This window comes from Phocoena phocoena, chromosome 13 (genome assembly GCF_963924675.1).
Source record: "Phocoena phocoena chromosome 13, mPhoPho1.1, whole genome shotgun sequence".
In the NCBI taxonomy this organism is placed as follows: Eukaryota; Metazoa; Chordata; class Mammalia; order Artiodactyla; family Phocoenidae; genus Phocoena; species Phocoena phocoena.
This window is the reverse complement of record NC_089231.1, coordinates 23396690-23422672: the sequence shown is the minus strand read 5'-3', so window position 1 is coordinate 23422672 and position 25983 is coordinate 23396690. Positions and strand designations below refer to the sequence as shown.

At 45.8% G+C, this 25983-nt stretch overlaps 1 protein-coding gene across 1 annotated transcript in view; it reads left to right on the top strand.

Annotated features, from left to right (window-relative positions):
- MAPK4 (mitogen-activated protein kinase 4) overlaps positions 1-25983 on the top strand; it is a 75715-nt gene that overhangs the window by 45035 nt on the left and 4697 nt on the right. The window contains exons 2-3 of the mRNA XM_065890063.1: positions 20378-20522; positions 22261-22422. Of these exons, the coding sequence (XP_065746135.1) occupies positions 20378-20522; positions 22261-22422 (307 nt within the window). The remainder of the gene's footprint in view (positions 1-20377; positions 20523-22260; positions 22423-25983) is intronic.

Genomic DNA, 25983 nt, shown 5'->3' with positions numbered 1-25983 from the left:
ATGCAAATGGAAATCAAAGAAAGCTGGAGTAGCAATACTCATATCAGATAAAATAGACTTTAAAATAAAGCATGTTACAGGAGACAAGAAAGGACACTACATAATGATCAAGGGATCAATCCAAGAAGAAGATATAACAATTATAAATATGTACGCACCCAACATAGGAGCACCTCAATACATAAGGCAACTGCTAACAGCTATAAAAGAGGAAATCGACAGTAACACAATAATAGTGGGGGACTTTAACACCTCACTTACACCAATGGACAGATCATCCAAAATGAAAATAAATAAAGAAATAGAAGCTTTAAATGACACAATAGACCAGATAGATTTAATTGATATTTATAGGACATTCAATCCAAAAACAGCAAATTACACTTTCTTCTCAAGTGCACATGGAACATTCCCCAGGATAGATCACATCTTGGGTCACAAATCAAGCCTCAGGAAATTTAAGAAAACTGAAATCATATCAAGCACCTTTTCTGACCACAACGCTATGAGATTAGAAATCAATTACAGGGAAAAAAACGTAAAAAACACAAATACATGGAGCCTAAACAATATGTTACTAAATAACCAAGAGATCACTGAAGAAATAAAAGGGGAAATCAAAAAATACCTAGAGAAAAATGACAATGAAAACACAACGATCAAAAACCTATGGGATGCGGCAAAAGCAGTTCTAAGAGGGAACTTTATAGCAATACAATCCTACCTCAAGAAACAACAAACATCTCAAATAAAAAATCTAACCTTACACCTAAAGGAACTAGAGAAAGAAGAACAAATAAAACCCAAAGTTGGTAGAAGGAAAGAAATCATAAAGATCAGAGCAGAAATAAATGAAATAGAAACAAAGAAAACAATAGCAAAGATCAATAAAACAAAAAGCTGGTTCTTTGAGAAGATAAACAAAATCGATAAACCATTAGCCAGACTCATCAAGGAAAAATAGGGAGAGGACTCAAATCAATAAAATTAGAAATGAAAGAGGAGAAGTTACAACAGACACCGCAGAAATACAAAGCATCCTAAGAGACTACTACAAGCAACTCTATGCCAATAAAATGGACAACCTGGAAGAAATTGACAAATTCTTAGAAAGGCATAAACTTCCAAGACTGAACCAGGAAGAAATAGAAAATATGAACAGACCAATCACAAGCAATGAAATTGAAATTGTGATTTAAAATCTTCCAACAAACAAAAGTCCAGGACCAGATGGCTTCACAGGTGAATTCTCTCAAACGTTTAGAGAAGAGCTAACACCCATCCTTGTCAAACTCTTCCAAAAAATTGCAGAGAAAGGAACACTCCCAAACTCATTCTATGAGGCCACCATCACTCTGATACCAAAACCAGACAAAGATACTACAAAAAAAGAAAATTACAGACAAATATCACTGAGGAATACAGATGCAAAAATCCTCAACAAAGTACTAGAAAACAGAATCCAACAACACATTAAAAGGATCATACACCATGATCAAGTGGGATTTATCCCAGGGTTGCAAGGATTCTTCAATATACTCAAATCAATCAATGTGATAAACCATATTAACAAACTGAAGAAGAAAAACCATATTATCATCTCAATAGATGCAGAAAAAGCTTTTGACAAAATTCAACACCGATTTATGATAAAAACTCTCCAGAAAGTGGGCATAGAGGGAACCTACCTCAACATAATAAAGGCTACATATGACAAACCCACAGCAAACATCATTCTCAGTGGTGAAAAACTGAAAGCATTTCCTCTAAGATGAGGAACAAGACAAGGATGTTCACTATCACCACTATTATTCAACATAGTTTTGGAAGTCCTACCACGGCAATCAGAGAAGAAAAAGAAATAAAAGGAATCAAAATTGGAAAAGAAGTAAAACTGTCACTGTTTGCAGATGACATGATACTATACACAGAGAATCCTAAACATGCCACCAGAAAACTACTAGAGCTAATCAATGAATTTGGTAAAGTAGCAGGATACAAAATTAATGCACAGAAATCTCTTGCATTCCTATACACTAATGATGAAAAATCTGAAAGAGAAATTAAGGAAACACTCACATTTACCATTGCAACAAAAGGAATAAAAATACCCAGGAATAAACCTACCTAGGGAGACAAAAGACCTGAATGCAGAAAACTCTAAGACACTGATGAAAGAAATTAAAGATGATACAAACAGATGGACAGATATACCATGTTCTTGGATTGGAAGAATCAATATTGTGAAAATGACTATACTACCCAAAGCAATCTACAGATTCAATGCAATCCCTATCAAATTACCAATGGCATTTTTTACAGAACTAGAATAAAAAAACTTAAAATTTGCATGGAGACACAAAAGACCCCGAATAGCCAAAGCAATCTTGAGGGAAAAAAAACGGAGCTGGAGGAATCAGACTCCCTGACTTCAGATTATACTACAAAGCTACAGTAATCAAGACAATATGGTACTAGCACAAAAAACAGAAATATAGATCAATGGAACAAGGTAGAAAGCCCAGAGATAAACCCATGCACCTATGCTCAACTAATCTATGACAAAGGAGGCAAGGATATACAACGGAGAAAAGACAGTCTTTTCAATAAGTGGTGCTGGGAAAACTGGATAGCTACATGTAAAAGAATGAAATTAGAACACTCCCTAACACCATGCACAAAAATAAACTCAAAATGGATTAGGGACCTAAATGTAAGACCGGACACTATAAAACTCTTAGAGGAAAACATAGGAAGAACATTCTTTGCCGTAAATCACAGCAAGATCTTTTTTGGTCCACCTACTAGAGTAATGGAAATAAAAACAAAAATAAACAAATGGGACCTAATGAAACTTAAAAGCTTTTTCACAGCAAAGGAAACTATAAACAAGATGAAAAGACAACCCTCAGAGTGGGAGAAAATATTTGCAAGCTAATCAACGGACAAAGGATTAATCTCCAAAATATATAAACAGCTCATGCAGCTCAATATTAAAAAAACAACTCGGGCTTCCCTGGTGGCGCAGTGGTTGAGAGTCCGCCTGCCGATGCGGGGGACGCGGGTTCATGCCCCGGTCCGGGAGGATCCCGCGTGCCGCGGAGCGGCTGGGCCCGTGACCCATGGCCGCTGGGCCTGCGCGTCCGGAGCCCGTGCTCCGCAACGGGAGAGGCCGCAACAGTGAGAGGCCTGCGTACCACAAAAAAAAAAAAAAAAAAAAAAACTCAATCCAAAAATGGGCAGAAGACCTAAATAGACATTTCTCCAAAGAAGACATACAGATGGCCAAGAAGCACATGAAAAGCTGCTCAACATCACTAATTATTAGAGAAATGCAAATCAAAACTACAGTGAGGTATCACCTCACACCAGTTAGAATGGGCATCATCAGAAAATCTCCAAACAACAAATGCTGGAGAGGGCGTGGAGAAAAAGGAACCCTCTTGCACTGTTGCTGGAAATGTAAATTGATACAGCCACTATGGAGAACAGTATGGAGGTTCCTTAAAAAACTAAAAAATAGAGCTACCATATGACCCAGAAATCCCACTACTGGGCATATACCCAGAGAAAACCATAATTCCAAAAGACACATGCACCCCAGTGTTCACTGCAGCACTATTTACAATAGCCAGGACATGGAAGCAACCTAAATGCCCATCGACGGATAAATGGATAAAGAAGATGTGGTACATATATACAATGGAATACTATTCAGCCATAAAAAGGAACGAAATTGAGTCATTTGTAGAGACGTGGATGGATCTAGAGACTGTCATACAGAGTGAAGTAAGTCAGAAAGAGAAAAACAAATATATATTAACGCATATATGTGGAACCTAGAAAAATGGTAGAGATGAACTGGTTTGCAGGGCAGAAATTGAGACACAGATGTAGAGAACAAACGTATGGACACCAAGGGGGGAAGTGGTGGTGGTGGTGTGATGAAATGGGCGATTGGGATTGACATATATACAGTAATATGTATAAAATGGATAACTAATAAGAACCTGCTGTATAAAAAAATAAAATAAAATTCAAAAAAAAACCAAACAAACAAACTTCAAAACAATCTCCTCTTGACTGGTGGTCTGTGTCTGAAATTCCACCACGGGCATATCAATCGTTCCTTTGGCTTAGATTTTTATCCAGTTCATTCACCGCATTTAAAGTGAGCGTCTACCCTGCACGGCAGAGACAAAACAGCCGGTCCCTGCCTTCAGGGCCTCCCCTCCTATGGAGCTGTGATCTAGAGGTGAAGGGGGCCAGGATCACAAAGGCTTACCAGCTAAGCCAGGCAGAGGAGAGGGGCCTGCAAGAATTTCCCCACAGAGAAAATGAAAAAATAAATACTTACCTTACAGGGTTATCAGGAGGTCAGCTGAGCTAATGCTGGCACAATCCCTTGTGCATAATGGGGGCTCAACAAATATTAGTTCCCTCCCACTTCTAAACTATTCTCATTTATTTATACGTGGGGATTAATCAGGGACTGAGAGGAGGGCTTGCTGGATGAGAGGGGAAGGTGAAAGAGCTGCCCCCATTTGGGGACAGGAGTTGGGGACAGAAGGGGAGGCCTTGGGGCTCAAAGATCAACTTCTCCGATGTTCTTCCCCGACACGGCCGCTCCTTTTGATTCACTCTGTTCTCTGCTCACATGTCCCCTTCTCGTAGCGGCCTTCCTGGGCCACCCACTCAATGCATCACGGTATCTCCTTACCCTGCTTTATTTTTTATCCTTCACAGTCTCTCCACCAGACATATTATCCATCCATTTGTTCAGCTGTCTTTCCTACCAAAATGTATGCTCCATGACTACAAGGGACTTTGTTTTGTTCACTGCCAGGGTGGATTCTCAGTGCTGCCAGTTAGTATCTAATTTGGCCTTGGTCAAGTTTTTCATCTCTCTATACGTTTTTCATAGGGTCGCTTTGATGATTAAGTGCGCTGATAATAAAGCAGCACTGGGCACAGTGCCGAGCATATCCTAAATTCTCAATAAATAGCAGCTGTTGTTATTATTGGTTATTTTCCAGTAAGTTTTTACTTCCTGTGAGTCAGATATCTGGAGACCACTGTGGCTACTCAAGGATTCATCCCATCTTGAGTGGAGCCAGAAATAGAAGGCTGCACTAATTGGGGGACTGTGAAAATACTGCTTACCTTTCCATAGCTGATGAGCTAAGGATCCCTAGGATACCGTTCTCAAAAATGGCTGCACATTGGGGTCATCTAGGGAGTTTTTTAAATGACTGATGCCTGGGGCCTCCCACAGAGATTCTGAAGTAATCAGCATGGTGGGTGGCCTGAGAGTTGGGATTTTTCTTAAGTTCCCCAGGTGCCTCTAATGTGTATCAGGTTTGAGAGCTGCTGCTCCAGGGTGCTGCCAAATTTCCCCTTGAAAGTCAGCAAGACAAATGTCTAATTATGGCCTGGTGGTTGATGTATCTTCCTAAAAGGAGCCATTTGCTCACAGACCGGCCCATTAAAAATGAATCACTTTGGCCCAGCAGGATCCCTCACTTAGAGGTTGCTAGTGACTGTGATGCAGAATCCTAGGACTCTAGTGCCCCACCGAGGAAAGCTTCGAGACCAGCAGCACAAGCAGATGGGGAAACTGAGGCTGAAGCAGCCACACGAAGCCTTCCCTCCACCCAGCTCTCTAACCAGCCCAGCCCTGGTCCTAGCGAGGACGGTGGGATTAGAGCTGGCGATCCCCGCACATCACCAAACAAACAAAACATTTGATCGTGTCTTTGAACTGTAAGAGAATTCAGAGTTGATGACTTGGACCCCAGGAGGATAATGTCCAAAGCTTTTATCTGTGATGGTCAGCTCTAGATGAATTAGAAGAAAGTTAAATTTCAAGAAAGTGCTTGTTAAAAAGAAGCCCAACTCCATTGTTTCCACTTTCCCGCTGTTTAAAAGTAAGAAGTACAGTATGCTGAGTGAAAGAAGTCAGCCACAAAAGGATAGATACTATATAATCCCACTTAGATGAGTAGTCAAATTCATAGAGCCAGAAAGTAGAGTGGTGGTCGCCAAGGGCTTTGGGGGGAGGAGTATGGTAAGCTAGTGTTTACTCAGTTTTGCACGTGGTGGTGATGGTTGCACAACATGTACTTACTACTACTGAATTGTACACCTAAAAACAGTTAAGATGGTGAATTTTATGTGTATTTTACCACGATTAAAAATAAGTCGGTTTTTGGGGCTTCCCTGGTGGCGCAGTGGTTGAGAGTCCGCCTGCCGATGCAGGGGACGCGGGTTCGTGCCCCGGTCCGGGACGATCCCACATGCCGCGGAGCCTGCGCGTCCGGAGCATGTGCTCCGCACCTGGAGAGGCCACGACAATGAGAGGCCCGCGTACCGCCAAAAAAAAAAAAAAAAAAGTTGTTTTTTAAAGCAATTCTACTATAATTTTTTTTTAATGTAAAACGAAGGGACCACATGGGGGCTGCAGGCCTATAGGAACTTAACTGGGCTTTTGGTTGATTTCCATGGAAACTGTGGAAGAGATGAATTTCATTGGACAGGATTCCCCACAGCATGGAGTGGGGAAGGCGCAACCCCGAGAAAGGAGGGCAGCAGATCAGCATTTAAGGGCATCTTAGAAGTTAATGAAAACTCAGTGCAGCTGATTTAACAATACTGTTTCTTCACCGTGTGTACTTTAGCTGTACAAACACAACGTACCAGGTGACTTACCAATCACTGTGTTGTAATGGTGGGCTTTTAAGATTGTGTGTTCCTTCCCTCAGCCTGACAGATTCCCTGCTGCCTATATGCATGGAAATGCGTTTAACAGAATGAGTTTAGAGTCAGCAATAAGAAAGGCGATTCCGCTGTGCTGTTATTTCTTTTTTAAAAGGCTTCTAATGTACATGATATGGATATTGGCACAAATAAGAATTATACCTTCAGGGGCTTCCCTGGTGGTGCAGTGGTTGAGAGTCCACCTGCCGATGCAGGGGACGTGGGTTCATGCCCCGGTCCGGGAAGATCCCACATGCTGCGGAGCGGCTGGGCCCGTGAGCCATGGCCGCTGAGCCTGCGCGTCTGGAGCCTGTGCTCTGCAACGGGAGAGGCCACAACAGTGAGAGGTCCGCGTACCGCAAAATAAATAATTTTTTAAAAAAGAATTATACCCTCAGAGGAAGGAGGCTGTGGAGAGGGAGGCCATATATTTCTGCCTAAACTGGGCCTCTGGGAGGGTGTTGTTCTTCTAAGTGATCTTCTGATGTGTGTCTGTAACACAAAGAATTAGCCCCTATTACAGGTCAGCTTGCTGCTCGGTTAGAGAAATCTGCCTGGCCTGTGAACAAGGCAAGTCATAGATCCCTCAGGCAGGGCAGGATATTAAAGATCATCCAGGACTTTGCTCGTCCAAGTTCAGTCCCCTGACCTGCAGCATGGGCATCACCTTGTTGGACTGGCGAAATGGAATCTACACGTATTCAGCCCGGATTCCCAAGAATCCGAGTGCATGCCAAGGTCTGAGGAGCTGCGCTCTGGAGGGTGGTGCTGGCACATCTCCCACGAGCTTGCCCGTTCTGTGTTTGCCCACCTCTGCCTGTCAGGAGCCCAGCCCCCCTTGGACAGCCCGGTGGCTTTCGAGGGCTCTCTTTACTTGAAAGGCAGAAGAACTGCATATTCACATCAAAGGTGCTACATCAGCACCACCTGGGGTTGAATCCCAGCTGTGCCACTTACAGCCTGTGTGACTGTGGATAGGTTGCTTACCCTCTCTGTGCCTCAGATGCCTCCCTGTCAAATGACTATAATGAGAGTCCCTACCTCATGGGGTTGTTGCAAGGATGAAATGAGTTAATCCATATGAAGCATGAGAGCAGTTCGAGAAGCTCAATAAATGTTAGGTATTATCAGCGTATTGCATGGATTTCTGCCTTACGCTTTGGCGCATGTCTGTCCCAAGAGCCTCAGAGAGCAAGCTTAGCTCCTGGTCCGAATGACAGCCTTGCATGTGTCTAGAGGCAGCTTTCATGCCCCCCACAATGTTCTCCAGGCTCAGCGTGCCCTGTCTTTCCCATTCCTTATGTGATATTCCTTTGGTTTCCACAGCAAATCCACCAGGAGCTCTTCTGGGAACTTGCACCTCCACAAAATCACAGCAATCGTGCAACCGCCACCATTGACCCCCTAAAGCTCAAAGTTTTTACTTCTCCATAGCCTGATTCCTTTCTCCCTTGACCTAGTTTCTTCTAGATCAGACAGGAGTCCATGTGTGCATTCCTACCCGCTTTCAAGGAAGTGTGGTACCCAGGGGCCTTCCCGAAGCCTTTCTGAGACTGTTAACCCCCTGCTATCTGGAGAGCAGCATCTTTGCTGCCAGCCCAGCTTGCAAGCCTCGCCAGCTTCCAGTGACAGGTGTGCTGAGCCTGCAACTGCCACGAGTGCTCCAAGAACGGCCCTCCCACTAGTCAGAATCAGCAGGAGCCCAATCACAGGCACAGGCCTGCCCAGGGCTTTCCACAGCCTACGCTGAAAGCCCCATCCTACCCACCATCCCTTCCGCCCCACTCGACATCCCTCCACAGCTCCCTGCATCCTTCCTGGGGTTCTCAAAGTAGGAGGGGCATAAGGATTCCCTTGGGAGCTCATATGAGATGGAGATTGGAGGACTCTAAGTCAGCTTTGGCCAGTCTGCACATCTCACAAGCACTTCCCCTGATTCTCATACAGGAGGTCCTTGGGGAACGCTGACCTTCAGGATGAAGGTCAGTCTCCTCAGCCCCTCCCCATGTCCCATTTGTCCACATGTACAGATGTCTGTCCTCTGAGCACATTCTAGGTCTCGCTGGCCCCCCAACCTTTACTCACACTGGCTCCCCCTGGCCACCACCCCCTCAGATGTTCCCCAGCACAGCTATCCAAGATGTCCCCAACCATGAAGACCAACTGAAACCAACCTCTTCTCATGAAGTCTTCTCTGACCCACCTCAGGACAAAATACCACCCCTCGGTGCTCTGAGCACGCCTCTGCCTTGCTGCCTACCACTGACTCTATTTAGTATGCGAGGTGGTGGAGGTCCAGCAGCATAAGGGCTAGGGTATGGGCTCTGCAGCTGCATGCCCTGGCCCACTTCCCAGCCATGTGAACTTGGACAAGTTGTGTAGAGAGCCTGCATCTAGAATCTGATGGAGGGATTGTTGAATAAATTCAGGTAAAATGCTAACACAGCGCCCAGCACAGAGCAAGTCCTACATAAATATTGACCGAGATCCTCTCCTGGTCCTTCCCATCATCTTTGCCTATTGAACGTTTCATCTATTTAACCACATTACGTGCTCTTTGAAGCCAGGGATGATCTTAGTCATTTCATTTCTGCCGCACGTGGATGACACATGTTGGACTCCCAGGACACATGACACAGACCTCTGGTCAGCAAGGTGAGGCTGTCAGAGCCCCGCTCCATCCTGACCTGGAAGCAGGGGCAGCCCTCAACAGCCATTCGGTATGAACGGAGCAGCAACCCTTCCTGCCTGCCCTGCCATCCCCCCACCCTAACGCACGCACAGAGCTATGGCTGACTGCACTCTTATTCTTTTTTCTTTTAATAGATGTTTATTGGAGTATGATTGCTTCACATTACTATTAGTTTCTGTTGTACAACAAAGTGAATCAGCCGTATGCATACACATGTCCCCATATCCCCTCCCTCTTGCCTCTCCCTCCCACCCTCCCTATCCCACCCCTCTAGGTGGTCACAAAGCACCGAGCTGATCTCCCTGTGCTATGAGGCTGCTGCCCACTAGCTATCTATTTTACATTTGGTACTGTATATATGTCCATGCCTCTCTCACTTCACCCCAGCTTCCCTCTCCCACCCTGTGTCCTCAAGTCCATTCTCTATGTCTGTATCTTTACTCCTGCACTGCAACTAGGTTCATCAGTACCAGGTTTTTTTTTTTAGATTCCATATATATGTGTTAGCATACGGTATTTGTTTTTCTCTTTCTGACTTACTTCACTCTGTATGACAGACTCTAGGTCTATCCACCTCACTATAGATAACTCAGTTTTGTTTCTTTTTATGGCTGAGTCATATTCCATTGTATATATGTGCCACATCTTCTTTATCCATTCATCTGTTGATGGACACTTTGGTTGCTTCCATGTCCTGGCTATTGTAAATAGAGCTGCAGTGAACATTGTGGTACATGACTCCTTTTGAATTATGGTTTTCTCAGGGTATAGGCCCAGTAGTGGGATTGCTGGGTCATATGGTAGTTCTATTTTTAGCTATTTAAAGAAACTCCATACTGTGGTTGTATCAATTTACATTCCCACTAACAGTGCAGGAGGGTTCCCTTTTCACCACACCCTTTCCAGCATTTATTGTTTCTAGATTTTTTGATAATGGCCATTCTGACTGGCATGAGGTGATACCTCATTGTAGTTTTGATTTGCATTTCTCTAATAGTGATGTTGAGCATATCTTCATGTGCCTCTTGGCCATCCGTATGTCTTCCTTAGTGAAATGTCTATATAGGTCTTCCACCCATTTTTTAACTGGATTGTTTTTTGTTTTGTTTTTTTTGATATAGAGCTCCATGAGCTGTTTGTATAATTTGAAGATTAATCCTTTTGTCTGTTGTTTCATTTGCAAATATTTTCTCCCATTCTGAGGGTTGTCTTTTTGTCTTGTTTATGGTTTCCTTTGCTGTGCAAAAGCTTTTAAGTTTAATTAAGTCCCATTTGTTTATTTTTGGGTTTATTTCCATTACTCTAGGAGGTGGGTCAAAAAAGATCTTGCTGTGGTTTATGTCAAAGAGTGTTTTTCCTATGTTTTCCTCTGAGAGTTTTATAGTGTCTGGTCTTACATTTAAGTCTTTAATCCATTTGGAGTTTATTTTTGTGTATGGTGTTAGGGAGTGTTCTGATTTCATTCCTTTACATGTAGCTGTCCAGTTTTCCCAGCACCACTCATTGAAGAGGCTGTCTTTTCTCCATTGCATGTTCTTGCCTCCTTTGTTGTAAATTAGGTGCCCGTATGTGCGTGGGTTTATCTCTAGGCATTCTATCCTGTACCATTGATCTATATTTCTGTTTCTGTGCCATACTGTCTTGATTACTGTAGCTTTCTGGTATAGTTTGAAGTCGGGGAGCCCAATTCCTCCAACTCCATTTTTCTTTCTTAAGATTGCTTTGGCTATTCAAGGTCTTTTTTGTTTCCATATGAATTGTAAAATTTTTTGTTTTAATTCTGTGAAGAATGCCCTTGGTAGTTTGATAGAGATTGCATTGAATCTGTAGATTGCTTTGGGTAGTATAGTCATTTTCACAATATTGATTCTTCCAATCCAAGAACATGTATATTTCTCCATCTGTTTATGTCATCCTTGATTTCTTTCATCAGTGTTTTATAGTTTTCTGACTTCAAGTCTTTCGCCTCCTTAGACAAGTTTATTCCTAGGTATTTTATTCTTTTTGTTGCAGTGGTAAATGGAAGTGTTTCCTTAATTTCTCTTATTTTTCATTGTTGCAGTATAGGAGTGCCAGAGATTTCTGCGCATTAATTTTGTATCCTGCAACTTTACCAAATTCATTGATGAGTTCTAGTAGTTTTCTGGTGGCATGTTTAGAATTCTCTATATATAGTATCATGTCATCTGCAAACAGTGACAGTTTTACTTCTTCTTTTCCAGTTTGGATTCCTTTTACTTCTTTTTCTTCTCTGATTGCCATGGGTAGGACTGCCAAAACTATGTTGAATAAGAGTGGCGAGAGTGGACATCCTTGTTCCTGATCTTAGTGGAAATGCTTTCAGTTTTTCACCATTGAATATGATGCTTGCTGCGGGTTTGTCATATGTGGCCTTTATTATGTTGAGGTAGGTTTCCTTTATGCCCAATTTCTGGAGAGATTTTTGTCATAAATTGGTGTTGAATTTTGTCAAAAGTTTTTTCTGCATCTATTGAGATGATCATACGGTTTTTATTCCTTAATTTGTTAATGTGGTGTATCACATTGATTGATTTGCGTATATTGAAGAATCCTTGCATCCCTGGGATAAATCCCACTTGATCATGGTGTATGATCCTTTTAATGCGTTGTTGGATTCTGTTTGCTAGTATTTTGTTCAGGAGTTTTGTATCTATGTTCATCAGTGTTATTGGTCTATAATTTTCTTTTTTTGTGATATCTTTTTCTGGTTTTGGTATCAGGGTGATGGTGGCTTCGTAGAATGAAATTGGGAGTATTTCTCACTCTGCAACTTTTTGGAAGAGTTTGAGAAGTATCGGTGTTAGCTCTCCTCTAAACGTTTGAGAGAATTCGCCTGTGAAGCCATCTGGTCCTGGACTTTTGTTTGTTGGAAGGTTTTTAATTACGGTTTCAATTTCATTACTTGTGATAGGTCTGTTTATATTTTCGAATTCTCCCTGTTTCAGTCTTGGAAGGTTATACCTTTCTAAGAATTTGTCCATTTCTTCCAGCTTGTCCATTTTATTGGCATAGAGTTGCTTGTAGTAGTCTCTTAGGATGCTTTGTATTTCTGCGGTATCTGTTGTAACTTCTCCTCTTTCATTTCTAATTTTATTGATTTGAGTCCTCTCCCTATTTTTCCTTGATGAGTCTGGCTAAGGATTTATCAATTTTGTTTATCTTCTCAAAGAACCAGCTTTTAGTTTTATTGATCTTTGCTATTGTTTTCTTCTTTTCTATTTCTTTTACTTCTGCTCTGACATTTATGATTTCTTTCCTTCTACCGACTTTGGGTTTTCTTTGTTCTTCTCTAGTTGTTTTAAGTGTAGGGTTAGATTGTTTATTTGAGATTTTTTTTTCTTGAGGTGAGATTGTATTGCTATAAACTTCCCTTTTAGAACTGTTTCTGCCGCACCCCATAGGTTTTGGATTGTCATGTTTTCATTGTCATTTGTTTCTATGTTTTTTCTAATTACTTTTTTGATTTCTTCAGTGATCTCTTGGTTATTTAGTAGCACACTGTTTAGCCTCCATGTATTTGTGTTTTTTACAGTTTTTTTCCTGTAATTGATTTCCAGTCTCATAGTATTGTGGTCAGAAAAGGTGCTTGATATGACTTCAATTTTCTTAAATTTTCTGAGGCTTGATTTGTGACCCAAGATCCAATTTATCCTGGAGAATGTTCTATGTGCACTTGAGAAGAGAGTGTATTCTGCCACTTTTGGGTGGAATATTCTATAAATATAAATTAGATGTATCTGGTCTATTTTGTCATTTAAAGCTTGTGTTCCCTTATTTATTTTCTGTTTTGATGATCTGTCCATGGGTGTAAGTGGGGTGTTATAGTCCCCTACTATTATTGTGTTACTGTCAATTTCTCCTTTCATGGTTGTTAGCATTTGCCTTATGTATTGAGGTGCTCCTATGTTGGGTGCATAAACATTTATAATTATTATATCTTCTTCTTGGATTGTTCCTTTGATTATTATGTAGTGTCCCTCCTTATCTCTTATAACAATCTTTATTTTAAAGTCTATTTTATCTGATATGAGTATTGTTACTCCAGCTTTCTTTTGATTTCCAATTGCATGGAATATCTTTTTCCATCCCTTCACTTTCAGTCTGTATGTGTCCGTAGGTCTGAAGTGTCTCTTGTAGACAGTGTATATATGGGTCTTGTTTTTGTATCTATTCAGCCAGTCTGTGTCTTTTGGTTGGGGCATATAATCCATTTACATTCAAGGTTATTATTGATATGTATGTTCCTATTACCATTTTCTTAATTGTTTTGGGTTTGTTTTTGTGGTCTTTTTCTTCTCTTCTGTTTCCCACCTAGAGAAGTTTCTTTAGCACTTGTTGTAAAGCTGGTTTGGTGATACTGAATTCTCTTAGCTTTTGCTTGTCTGAAAAGCTTTTGATTTTTCCATTGAATCTGAAAGAGATCCTTGCTGGTTAGGGTAATCTTGGTTGTAGGTTCTTCTCTTTCATCACTTTAAGTGTATCCTGCCACTCCCTTCTGGCCTAAAGAGTTTCTGCTGAAAAATCAGCTGATAACCTTATGGGAATACCTTTGTATGTTGATTTTTGTTTTTCCCTTGCTGCTTTTAATAATTTTTCTTTGAATTTAATTTTTGTTAGTTTGACTAATATGTGTCTTGGTGTCTTTCTCCTAGGGTTTATCCTGTTTGGGATTCTCTGTGCTTCCTGGACCTGGGTGACTATTTCCTTTCCCATGTTAGGGAAATTTTCAACTATAATCTCTTCAAATATTTTCTCAGACCCTTTCTTTTTCTCTTCTTCTTCTGGGACTCCTATAATTCGAATGTTGGTGTGTTCAGTGTTGTCCCAGAGGTCTCTGAGATTGTCTTTAATTCTTTTCATTTTTTCTTCTTTAATCTGTTCCTTGGCAGTTATTTCCACCATTTTGTCTTCCAGCTCACTTATTCGTTGTACTGCCTCAGTTATTCTGTTATTGATTCCTCCTAGTGTATTTTTCATTTCAGTTATTGTGTTGTTCATCTCTGTTTGTTTGTTCTTTAGTTCTTCTAGATCTTTGTTAAACATTTCTTGTATTTTCTCAATCCATGAATCCATTCTATTTCCAAGACTCTGGATCATCTTTACTATCATTACTCTTAATTCTTTTTCAGGTAGGTTGCCTATTTCCTCTTCATTTATTTGGTCTTGTAGGTTTTTACCTTGCCCCTTCATCTGTGACATACTTTTTGTCATCTTTTTTTTTTTTTTTAGTGGGATTCTGTTCCTGTCTTACTGGTTGTTTGGCCTGAGGCTTCCAGCACTGGAGTTTGTAGGCTGTTGGGTAGAGCTGGGTCTTGGTGCTGAGATAAGGACCTCTGTGAGACATCTGTCCAATGAATATTCCCTGGGGTCTGAGGTTCTCTGTTAGTCCAGTGGTTTGGACTCGGAGCTCCCATCGCGGGAGCTTTGGCCCGACCCCCGGCTCATGAACCAAGATCCCGCAATTCGTGTGGGGTGGCAAAAAAAAAAACAAAAGAGAGAGAGAACAATAACAAAGTAAAAAATAAAATTAGACTAGGAAACTAACAGATATGTTAGAAAGAATATAAAGATAAAAATATACATGAATCAACAACCAGAAGGCACATCAGTACCACAATAGTAAGAAAGAGGAGGAGGAAGAAGGAGAAAAAAAAAAAGAAAGAAAGAAAGAAAAAAAAGGCGGGGGGAGGCCTTGGCTGTGGAGGGCGAGGTCTAAGCATGGGAGAGGTTTGGTGGTGGGTGCGGCCTATGCTTAGGACCCACAGGGCTGGAAAAGGCCCTGGGGGCTGTGGGGAGTGGGGCTTAGGCTCAAGGAACAGAAGGGGCCCAGGCGTGCCCCCCACCGCTGGTCTGAGAGGGCAGGGGACCTCACCTGGGAGCACAGCAGGCTTCCCAGACTCGAGTGGGCAGGGCAAACACCCTCCTCTCCTCTCCTGCTCCTCCCGTCTGGGAGGGCCCCTCCCACCTGCTTCTGCTGTTCTCCCCTCGGCCTCCTTCCTATGCCCCCAGGACCCATGCAGCCTGGAGGGGGCTTTGGAGTGGGGGTATCGGCCTGGGAGCTCAGCAGGCTCCCCAGCCCAAGTGGGCCGGGAGATCACCCTCCGCTCCTCTTCCACTCTTTCATGAGGGTCCTTCCTGCCTGCCTCTCCCGATCTCCCCAGCCTCAGGGGTGCCAATCCTGTCTGGCCTCCACTTCTGCTCCCCCTTCAGTCGCCCCGCGTCCTACCAGTTCACTTGGGGGTTCCTCCCATCTCCTTGGGCGTCAGGGTCCCCACCAGCAGCTGGCAGGCGCCCTAGTTGTGGGGAGACGCTACCTTGGCGTCTTCCCACACCCAGGGCTTTTATTCTTGGGAGAGTGTTGTCCCTATTTAAATTTGCCCTACCTCTGTGAGGTGCCAGTAGGTGCATTAAAGGGTGAAGTGGAAAGTTTATGGGATCAAGCCCTCTCCTCCAGCCTTCTGACTCCCAGACCCAAGAGATCAGGCTTGGGCCAGTGGAGGCACAGAGAAGGCAAGCTGAGCAGAGCTGAAGCCCACCCAATACAGGCTCGCCGGAGCAGCGGATGGGTGCCCACCCTTCCAGGGTGAGTTTGATGGAGGCTGCTCTGAATTCCTTGGCAGGCAGCTGGGACTGAGTGTGGTTTCCTTGCTCCTTCAGCAAAGAGAATGCTCAGCTTTAATTCTACCCTCCCTCTGGATCTGTGAGGGGTCCCTAATTACTCTCCTCCTGGGGTAGCTGCTATCAGATTATTTCCAAACACCTATAAGGCTTTCAAAGTCAGAGCCTCTCACTGGCTGGACATGACTCCAGCACAATGGGCTGGTTGGAGTAATAGCTGAAGAAGCCCAAATTCCCCATGGTGGGGTCTAGACAGGAAACCGTGTCCACCCCTCCCAGTGGTGCCTCCGGAGTTGCCTTCTCACTGGAAACACCAAGGGACAGGCTGGCAGGAGGACTGGGACACTAGGGAAAGGGTGATTCTGGTCTTGCCTCTTACACTCAGGGGGCGACCCGAGGAGCGTCCGCTTCCCGTCTCCCCAGCGTGGTGATGAGACAACACGCCCTGCCTGTGCCCGCTGTCCCACCCACTGGTCAGCCTGCCGATGGGCGAGCCCCAGGAGAGACCATGTCTGATCACTGAAGACAGCCTCCTCTACATCCAAATGGAGCTGAAAACTATCTTCACCCTGCAGGCTCCGGCAGGAAAGCCATTTAAGGATCTCTGTTGAGCCAGTACACTTACGGATTTATGGGCCCTTCTGATAAAACTGAGTCCCTACTCCTGGGTATCTTTAAAGATTTTTTTATTCTAGAAAATTCTGACTTTTGCCCCATCCACTCAACTAAAACTCCTCTGTTGAATTCAGATCACCAGTATTGTGTGGTGGGCCCCAGTGCCTCTCCCAGTCAGACACCCAGGGGTCATCTCAGCTGAGGGCAAGACCTCCAGCCCCTCCCCGTGTCTGCCCCACAGACCCAGGAATGGAGGCTCCCCTTGCTCCAGAGACTGGCAGAAAAGCCACTGCACCTTCCCAAATTCTCCTCTGTCCTGTGGCTTCTGAAACATATCGGTAAATCCCCTGACTTGAGGGACAAGTAACTTGAGGGAAGCAGCTAGTAGTTGACAAAAATCTGGCAGGTTCTTGGTTTTCATTCAAAGGTAAGGAAGAGCCAGGGGTGAACTTTCTCAGCTGTTATCATGGCCTTGCCCATAATTCTGGCCCTGGGGCAGCCTTGCCCATGCAAACATCTTTCTTTTACTTTCAGGGCAGGTGTTTCAGAAGGAAGCTCCCTGTGTCCCACTTCAGCTCCAGACTCTGCAGATAGGCAGGTGTTAATTATAGGGAATTCTGTCCCATAAAAGATTGCTCATTTACACATCAGAGTAAACTCACCTTAAGTCACCTCCCCTCTGGGTACTCTGCTTTAGTCTTTCTCTGACACACTCACCCTCTGACTGGAAAATAAAATTGGACCATTCTTTATTTATAAGCCACCCACCCAGATGTGAGCTTCTACAGTCTGGCTTGTCTCTTTCCTTTTTAGAATCAAACTTAAACTCCTAACAGATTACTCTTCATACAGCAATGTGGATGAGTCCAGATGCATTATGCTAAGGGGAAGAATTCAGACTCAAAAGGCCACACGCTGTGATTCCATTTATATGACGTTCGTTCTGCACAAGCAAAACTAAAGGGATGGAAAACAGTGGTTTCTAGGGAACTGGGGCTCGGGGGTGACCAGAAGGGGGCACGAGGGAATTGTGTGAGCTGATGGAATTGTATGTCTCTTGATTATGATGGTGGTTACATGATTCTACGCTTTGTCAAAACTCATAGAACTATACCCTAAAAAGAGTGAATTTTACTGTTTATAAATTATACTTCAATAAACCTGACTTAAAAAAAAAATTACTGGGCTTCCCTGGTGGCACAGTGGTTGAGAGTCCACCTGCCGATGCAGAGGACACGGGTTCGTGCCCCGGTCCGGGAAGATCCCACATGCCGCAGAGCGGCTGGGCCCGTGAGCCATGGCCGCTGAGCCTGTGCGTCCGGAGCCTGTGCTCCACAACGGGAGAGGCCACAACAGTGAGAGGCTGGCGTACCACAAAAAAAAAAAAAAAATTACTTACACTTGCCAGTCCTTTCTGGAAGAAGGCAAGGCATAAGGCAAAAGCTGACAACTTTTCTAAACTCCTCATCCACCATTGAAAGTGGGAACTGGATCTCTCCATAAAATCAGGTCTGTTAAAGAAGGGGACCCGTGGTTCCTCCAGAAGGTGCCCCATTTTGAAGGGGCTCAGACCATGTGAGATGTTCCTTACTCATCCATCCATCTGTGTTCATTGGACGTTTCCTAGGAGGCAGACTTGGCAGTAGGCAATGCAGAAATGGCTGTGAAACAAGATACAGCCTCTGCCCATGAGGGCAGAGTCTAGTGGTCTAGTGGTCCTGGGGGTGGGGGTGGGTGAAGGTGGAACTGCAGAGAAGTAAAGAAACAGTAACAAGACAGGGATCATGGAGCTCCTGGGAAGGGGCATTCAACCTCATCCCAGGGAATTGGGAAGCTTCTGAGAGGAAGCAGGCCTGAGTGTGAGTTAGCCAGGAAGGACAGTGGGTGTGAGGACACCCATCCCTGGAAAGTACACATGCAAAGGCCCAAAGGACAGAGAAAGGGGGCATATTTTAAAAATTATAAGGAGACCTAGAGTCTGTCATACAGAGTGAAGTAAGTCAGAAAGACAAAGACAAATACCGTATGCTAACACATATATATGGAATTTAAGGGGAAAAAATGTCATGAAGAACCTAGGGATAAGACAGGAATAGAGGCGCAGACCTACTGGAGAACGGACTTGAGGATATGGGGAGGGGGAAGGGTGAGTTTTGACAGGGCGAGAGAGAGTCATGGACATATACACACTAACAAACGTAGTAAGGTAGATAGCTAGGGGGAAGCAGCCGCAAGGCACAGGGATATAAGCTCGGGGCTTTGGGACAGCCTGGAGGGGTGGGAGGGGGAGAGTGGGAGGGAGGGAGACACAAGAGGGGAGACACATGGGAGCACATGTATATGTATAGCTGATTCACTTTGTTATAAATCAGAAACTAACACACCATTGTAAAGCAATTATACCCCAATAAAGATGTTAAAAAAAAAAAAAAAATTATAAGGAGCTCATTTTGGAGCATTGAGGCTGGGGAATGGGTATACCTTAGTCTTTCCTTCCTTCCTTCCACCAGTCTGAGGACCTGCTCTAAAGAAATATGTGCCACAGAGGAGAGAAAACTGCTGTAACTCAGGGCTCTCAGGTTTAAAACATAATAAATCTTTGCACAACAAGTGATGAGATTTCAGATTAATTGATCAAAAGCTCCTGGGTACTTGGGCCTCCTAATGTTTCATCTGCTTTTAACCTAGGTCTGTGATACTTTTTACATCAGCAAAATGGAAAATTAGATGCTAAACTGGAAATTACAACAGCAAATAACAAAACCGTCCCTAGAATTTCTCACTGGATGCCCCTGGTGCTAATTATCTGACCTTGACCACCAAATAGGTCTATTTTTTTCAATTTAGAGAGACCGTTCCATGTAATTCAACAGACATTTCCCAGATTCCACTGTTGGGCCAGCTTTGTGAATTACATAGAGAACAAGCTCCGAATTGCCTGGCTATACTTCCCTATCTGTGCTAAAACACCTATGCTGTCACTATATCCTGTAGTGAGGGATTCCACTCCAGACCGCACATTGAGCAGTGGCTGAAATCAGCTAGAACATCTATCCCCACAAAGACACTCTGTACAACTCCCAGAATCCTCTGGGCCAACCAAAGCTGTGTCCACTCTGCCTTTTAGGGCTGCTTCCAAAAGCCCTTCACCCGCACCCATTATGAAGCTGGCCTCAATCCATTCCCAGCAGGGGCTTGGCGTCTGACATCACAGCAGAATTAATTATCATCTGCACCAAAGCAACTGGCTTGATTTAAATTTTACAGCTCTTTCTGACATTCAGCCACTGAATAAATCAAATTCCACTGTCTCATCATTACTCTGTTGATGGTGATAACAAACTCAAGTATGGCTCCTACTTTTCCATCTTCTTACTAGATGAGGGTAGAGTGCTATGCGTCATTACATCAAGATGGGCTGGGAAAGCACTGCTTCTTAAATAGTGTCATCCTGGATCCCTTTCCACAGAAGAGAACTCCAGGGCCTCATAAGATTCCCCCACCAAAGCCTCTGAGCCCCACAACGCTGCTTAAACCCCTCTAACCAGACGATCAATGGGAAAGGATGGAGAGTGAAAGGTGTCCTGTCTCCCTGGGAAGGGAAAGGAGGAGAGGCATGTGAGGGGGGCTGTCTACAAATGACTGATTACTGGAAGCCTGGATTTTGTCTTCCAGGGTTACCTGTCAGAAGGGTTGGTAACGAAATGGTACCGCTCACCACGCCTGCTCCTCTCCCCTAACAACTACACCAAAGCCATTGACATGTGGGCCGCTGGCTGCATCCTGGCAGAGATGCTCACGGGGAGGATGCTCTTTGCTGGTAAGCTGCTACCCAGGCACCTTCCTTCTCCTCTGCTGTAGCTCAATAAAAGGGGATAACAGGGCTTCCCTGATGGCGCAGTGGTTGAGAGTCCGCCTGCCAATGCAGGGGACATGGGTTTGTGCCCCGGTCCGGGAAGATCCCACATGCCGCGGAGCGTCTGGGCCCGTGAGCCATGGCCGCTGAGCCTGCACGTCCGGAGCCTGTGCTCTGCAACGGGAGAGGCCGCAGGGGTGAGAGGCCCGCGTACCGCAAAAAAAAAAAAAAAAAAAAAAAGCCGGGGTGGGGGAACACACGTTAATCACAAACATGCCAGTCTTTCTCTTTGACGTAACCTCTGCAGCTTTTAGGGCACCACTTGGAGGCACCTGATTACCAACCATTTCAGGCAAAATACTGGAGAGGCTAAAAAAAAGCCTTTTGAGCACAGAACTTTCAAAATCGATAATCGTGTATATTCAAACACCTTGAGACTGACCCCTGAAAACACCCGTCCTACATTTTCAGCCCCTTCCTCTCCTCTCCCTGCCACTGTGAGAGGTCGGTCTGGAGTGCTCATTTGGAGAGGAGACCCCACAAGTCTCCCAGAGTCTCTGAACTGAGCCTACATGAGCCCACTGCAGGGAGAGGCCAAGGGACTCGTTCAGAGCAGATGCTGATCCATAGGCACTTTCTGGGTCAGCGCTCACAGCATCCACAAGTGCTTAGTGCCGCACAGGGCATCATGGGGGACACGGAAGAGCCCCGCCCTTGGCTACCAGCTTCTGGAAGACTGGGACCCCATGGGAATCGGTGGTAAGGGGAGGGAGCTCTGTGCAGCTGGGTGAGTCAGGGGCACTTCTTAAGGAAGATGGGGCCTGGTTGGATTTAACCTGGTAGAGGTAAATGGCAAGGCTACTCATGCCAAAAGGGAAAATGGAGGAACTGGAGGTAAGAACAGCCTGGAAGTCAGAGGGGGCGGCAAGGATTCAGACCTGACCCATCCCAGCAGTGTCAAAGCTCTGAAGCAGCATCCGTGATGGCCTAAGCGTAGAAGAGGAGTTGAGTTTCCAAGATGCACAAAGCCCGAAGCTTCTTACGGATGAGGATGGTATTCCTGGAGATTACACTCCATTTATGGAGACGACACTCCATAAATAATCATTTGTTGAATGAATGAATAAGTGAATGAGTGCTTGAATGCTCGACTCCATCCTGTCCCACAGACGTGGCACAGTCTGCCTTCCTCCCTCTGCCCAAAGGAGCACAGAGACAGTGTGCTCAAGACACGTCCCAAGCTTAATTTGTTCTTCCTGACTTTTTTCCCTCCTAATGGAAATCCAAAAGGTAAGACTCATTCCTAGCCTTAAAATCACTTCCTTCCCCAGCCCAGTAAAGGACATGCACAGAGGCATATGGGAAAGAGCATTTGGAAAGACTTGGGCCAGGCTGCTCCCGTCACTTTAGCGATGGCTGACTCAGGCTATATGAGACTGGTCCATTCCAGAGGCACAGAATGCTAGGGGGACGGATGGGGCCCCAGAGACTACCCCTTCTTTCTACATTTGACCAAGCCCCAGAGATGGCAAGCAACTTGCCCACAGGCACACAGCAAGTTAATGGCAGAGTGAACTCAGGTTCCCTGGCTCCCAGCCCAGCTCTGGTCCCCCTGCCCCAGGGTCGTAGAGCGGCGCGGGAGCTTCCACACACGCCAGCCACGTGGGCAGCATGCTCAACCATCTGGTGTTTACCTCCCCAGGGGCTCACGAGCTGGAGCAGATGCAGCTCATCCTGGAGACCATCCCTGTGATCCGGGAGGAAGACAAGGACGAGCTGCTCAAGGTGATGCCTTCCTTCGTCAGCAGCGCCTGGGAGGTGAAGAGGCCACTGCGCAAGCTGCTCCCTGAAGTGAACAGCGAAGGTACCAGAGTCCGACGGCCAAGCCAGCACCTGGAGGCAGCACTCTGGTTTCACCCTGGGGGGCTGGGGCAGGCAGTCTCTTCCAAAAGGACCAAACAGAGTCCCTAGACACAGAAGCTGGGGACCCCTGGCAGCGGGCATTTGCCCTCGCTACTTCCAGACTGAGTTCGGCCATCAGGCCACCCTCAGGGTGGTCACAGCTGGTCCTCCACACTCTACCCCTGATTTTACTTCCTTTTCCTTCTTCCTCACTTGCCTCCCTCCCTCTCTTCCATCTCCCTTTATTTTTCCCTCTGTAAGGCATGGTATGGTTTCATCAGCTTCAAAGCCAGACCCAGGCTCAGTTCCCAGTTCCACCAGTGACTAGCTCTTTGGCCTTGGGCAAGTTTCTTAACTTCTCTGCATCTCAGTTTCCTTAACTGTAAAATGGATGTAATAATACATGACACACAGGGTCACTGTGACAAGTAAGTAAAACAGAATTTGTAAAGCCCTTAGCATAGGATAGTTGCTCCATCGTCTGAGATGTTACATTGCCACCAGCCTTCTACCTGCTAGAGGCTCCCTTAGGAAACCCCTATATCAGGTAGGATATGGTTTTGCCAATTGTAAAAGAAACCCAGATTATCAACAGCTTAAATAACATGTATTTCTTATTTAAGAAAAAAGAAGTTAAGTTTATTTCTCTCTTATATAATAATCCAAAGTAGATAGTCTAGGGCCAGTGTGGTAGACCTGCTCTACCAGGGCCCAAGCCCCTTCTGTCTTGTATTTCTGCCACCTTAGGGTGTTGCCCTTACCAGCTGGGGGAAGGCGGGGAAGGAGGGCAGTTCCCTTGACTTAACCTCACCTCCATTCGTGTCCTGTTGGCCAGAACTTAGTCACATGGTCCCACCTCGCTGCAGTGAGGCTGGGAAGTGGACACTTACTCCATTGCCATTCTGTGTCCATTACTATGAAAGAGGAGAACAGACATGGGGTACAGCTGTCTCTGCCACGCTCCTCCCCATCAAGAAACCAAGAACTTGGACTGACAATTTCTCTGGCCATGATCCCCATTCAATCTGTCTCAGTTTCCCCATCTTTAAGGGAGGGGGCAATCTGATCCCCCACAAATTAAGACTCAGCCCATCCACATTTACTTTGATTCCTAGGCCTCTGTAGAAATCCCACCATGTGACACAAGGTTCAGAATCCTCAGGAATTCTGGATCAGGGATGTGTCACCCACGTCCCCATCCCCCAAACCACCAGACGCACAGCAGTCCCTCGGTGACTTGGCTCTGAGTGTGATGGGCCTGTCTCGCAGAGATCAGAGACATAAGTGGTGGTCTAGCTGGGAAGATGGAGTACACGTCAGAGATGAGCAGATGAAGGAACACATCCTAAGGGGCTATCGAGAGCTCTGGGTATTTGGGGAGGGGAAAAGAGCCACCAAGCACTGAGAGGGATAAAGAACCGGCCTGGGGGACTGGTGAGGGCTCAGATCAGCGGGAAACAGACTGTAGGAAGTGAAGCTGGATAGGTGAGAAGGGCCAAGAGACTGCAGGGCTCTGAATACCCAGTGGACGTGTACAGACTTGATCCTGTAGCCGAACAGATGTTCACGAAAGCTTCACCCTCCCAATGCGCCAGCTTCAACCACAATTCTCTTGTCTGCCACTGGGCTTGAAAAGTGGCCCCAATCAGCCTGGCCTCAGGGTAATGAGGTATGGCTGAAATGAAACTTCAGTGGGAGAAAGGGTATCACGCGCAGCTGTCCCTAAGAGTCAGTTGGTGACTCTCGGTTTGTCCTGGATTGTCCATTTGAGGCCCCGTAGGCCTGGGAAGAGGTGGGAGTCCTCTCTGGCTGTCACCCTCAGAGGCTCGATGGACATAGTCCGGGTGGACTGTATCCCTCAGCAGCCGTCACACCACAGGTTCAGGACAAGGGAGCAGGCCTGAGACCACGCCAGGGCGTTCACTTCTGAGCTCCACTCACAAGAAGAAACTATATCACAAATGACAGAGCTGATGAGGAAATCTAATATACAAAACAGGGAAAGGAGTCCTCTGGGTGCAGCAGGGGTGAGGGGTGCGGAGCCCGGCCCACCTGCCTCTTGATCTCCAGAGACGCCCCTGAGAATCCTTCCTGAGGATCCCTGGGGCTCTGAGAAGTCCAGCCGGGAATCCACTGGGGCCCCAGAGAGGTGACACAATTGTACAGAAGCCTCATTATATTAGAAGCACTAAAGAAAACATGTGGGAGGTTGAACTTAGAGAAAAGGAGTTGGTGGAGGCGGGGCGGTGTGGTTATGAGTTAAGGTGAAGCCAGTGCTGTAGCCGATAAACCTGAAGTCTCTGTGGCTTACCCACTAGCAGTGTATTCACTGCTCAACTCAAATTCAGACAGAGTGGGGGAACCTGGGGGCCGCGCCTGGGATGCTGGCCATGTGACATCTTCAATCGTAACTTTCAGGGCTCCCCACTACCCGCAAGGCACCAACTTCCGGCTGAAGACAGGGGAAGGGAGAGCAGACGCTCCTGCAGGAGGTTTCTATGGGTCTGGCCTGGAAGCGGGGTACACACATCATTTCCAGCCCCTTCCCATTGGCCCCAGTCACACGGCCACACCGAACTGCGGGGGAGGCTAGGAGATGTAGGCCAGTTGTGTGCCAGGAGGACAGGAGGCTTGCGTGGGACATGACTGCTGCCTTGAAACATGATGGGAACAGTCATGGGGAAGAGAGAGCATGCTGACATGGGGAGACCAGAGAGGGCAGAGCGAGGCTCGAGGGTAGGAGTTAAAGAGGCAGATTTAGGTTTTGCTGTAAGGCAGGATTTTCTAACACTTGGGCTTCCCAGAAGTGTCTGGGGCACCTGCTGGAGGACCAGCTGTCAGAGAGAGGGAAGGGGAAATTCTCATCCTTACTAGAGTCAGTGAAGCGGCCTTCGGGGCTGGCATTTTCCAACGTCAGGGTTCACTGGGTCTTTCTTAATACTGATGATAATGGTGATGATGCCTGCCAACGTTTAGAGCTCCAACTCTCTCACTTCCTTGTCAAAAGGTTCAGGGTAGTAGGTGGGGCCGAGTGAGGGGCTGGGAGCCCAGAGAAGGAAAGACTTGCCCAGCCCGGAGCTGGGCAGTGGCAGAGCTGGGCCCTGCACTGCCTGATTCTTCCCAGTCCTGGGAACCTGTGAGGCCGGTTCTCTTTCAGGTCTGCAGCCCTGGGCGCAGAAGCATGCCCTGAGCCCCAGAGCACTGGGGAGGGATCAGAGTTACTGCTGCTTAACTGATCTTTCAGTCTAGGATTATGGAACAGAACTGCATCCTCCTGGGAGACCAGTGACCTTCAGAATCCATCGATTTCCTGAACCACTGATGAATTTTTCCGCAGAGAGGTCCAGGGCTGGTGTGAGGGGCAGGGTAATGGTGCAGGCTGAGGCCCACCCGGGAGCCCCTCAGAGGGTACAGAAACCTGGCGCTTTCCTCCTTTTCCATGTGGGCTGTAACATGATTAGCCAAGCCATGATTTAAGTGGAGCCTCCAGGGCTGAGAAGGAATACAAACCTCCAGACGGGAC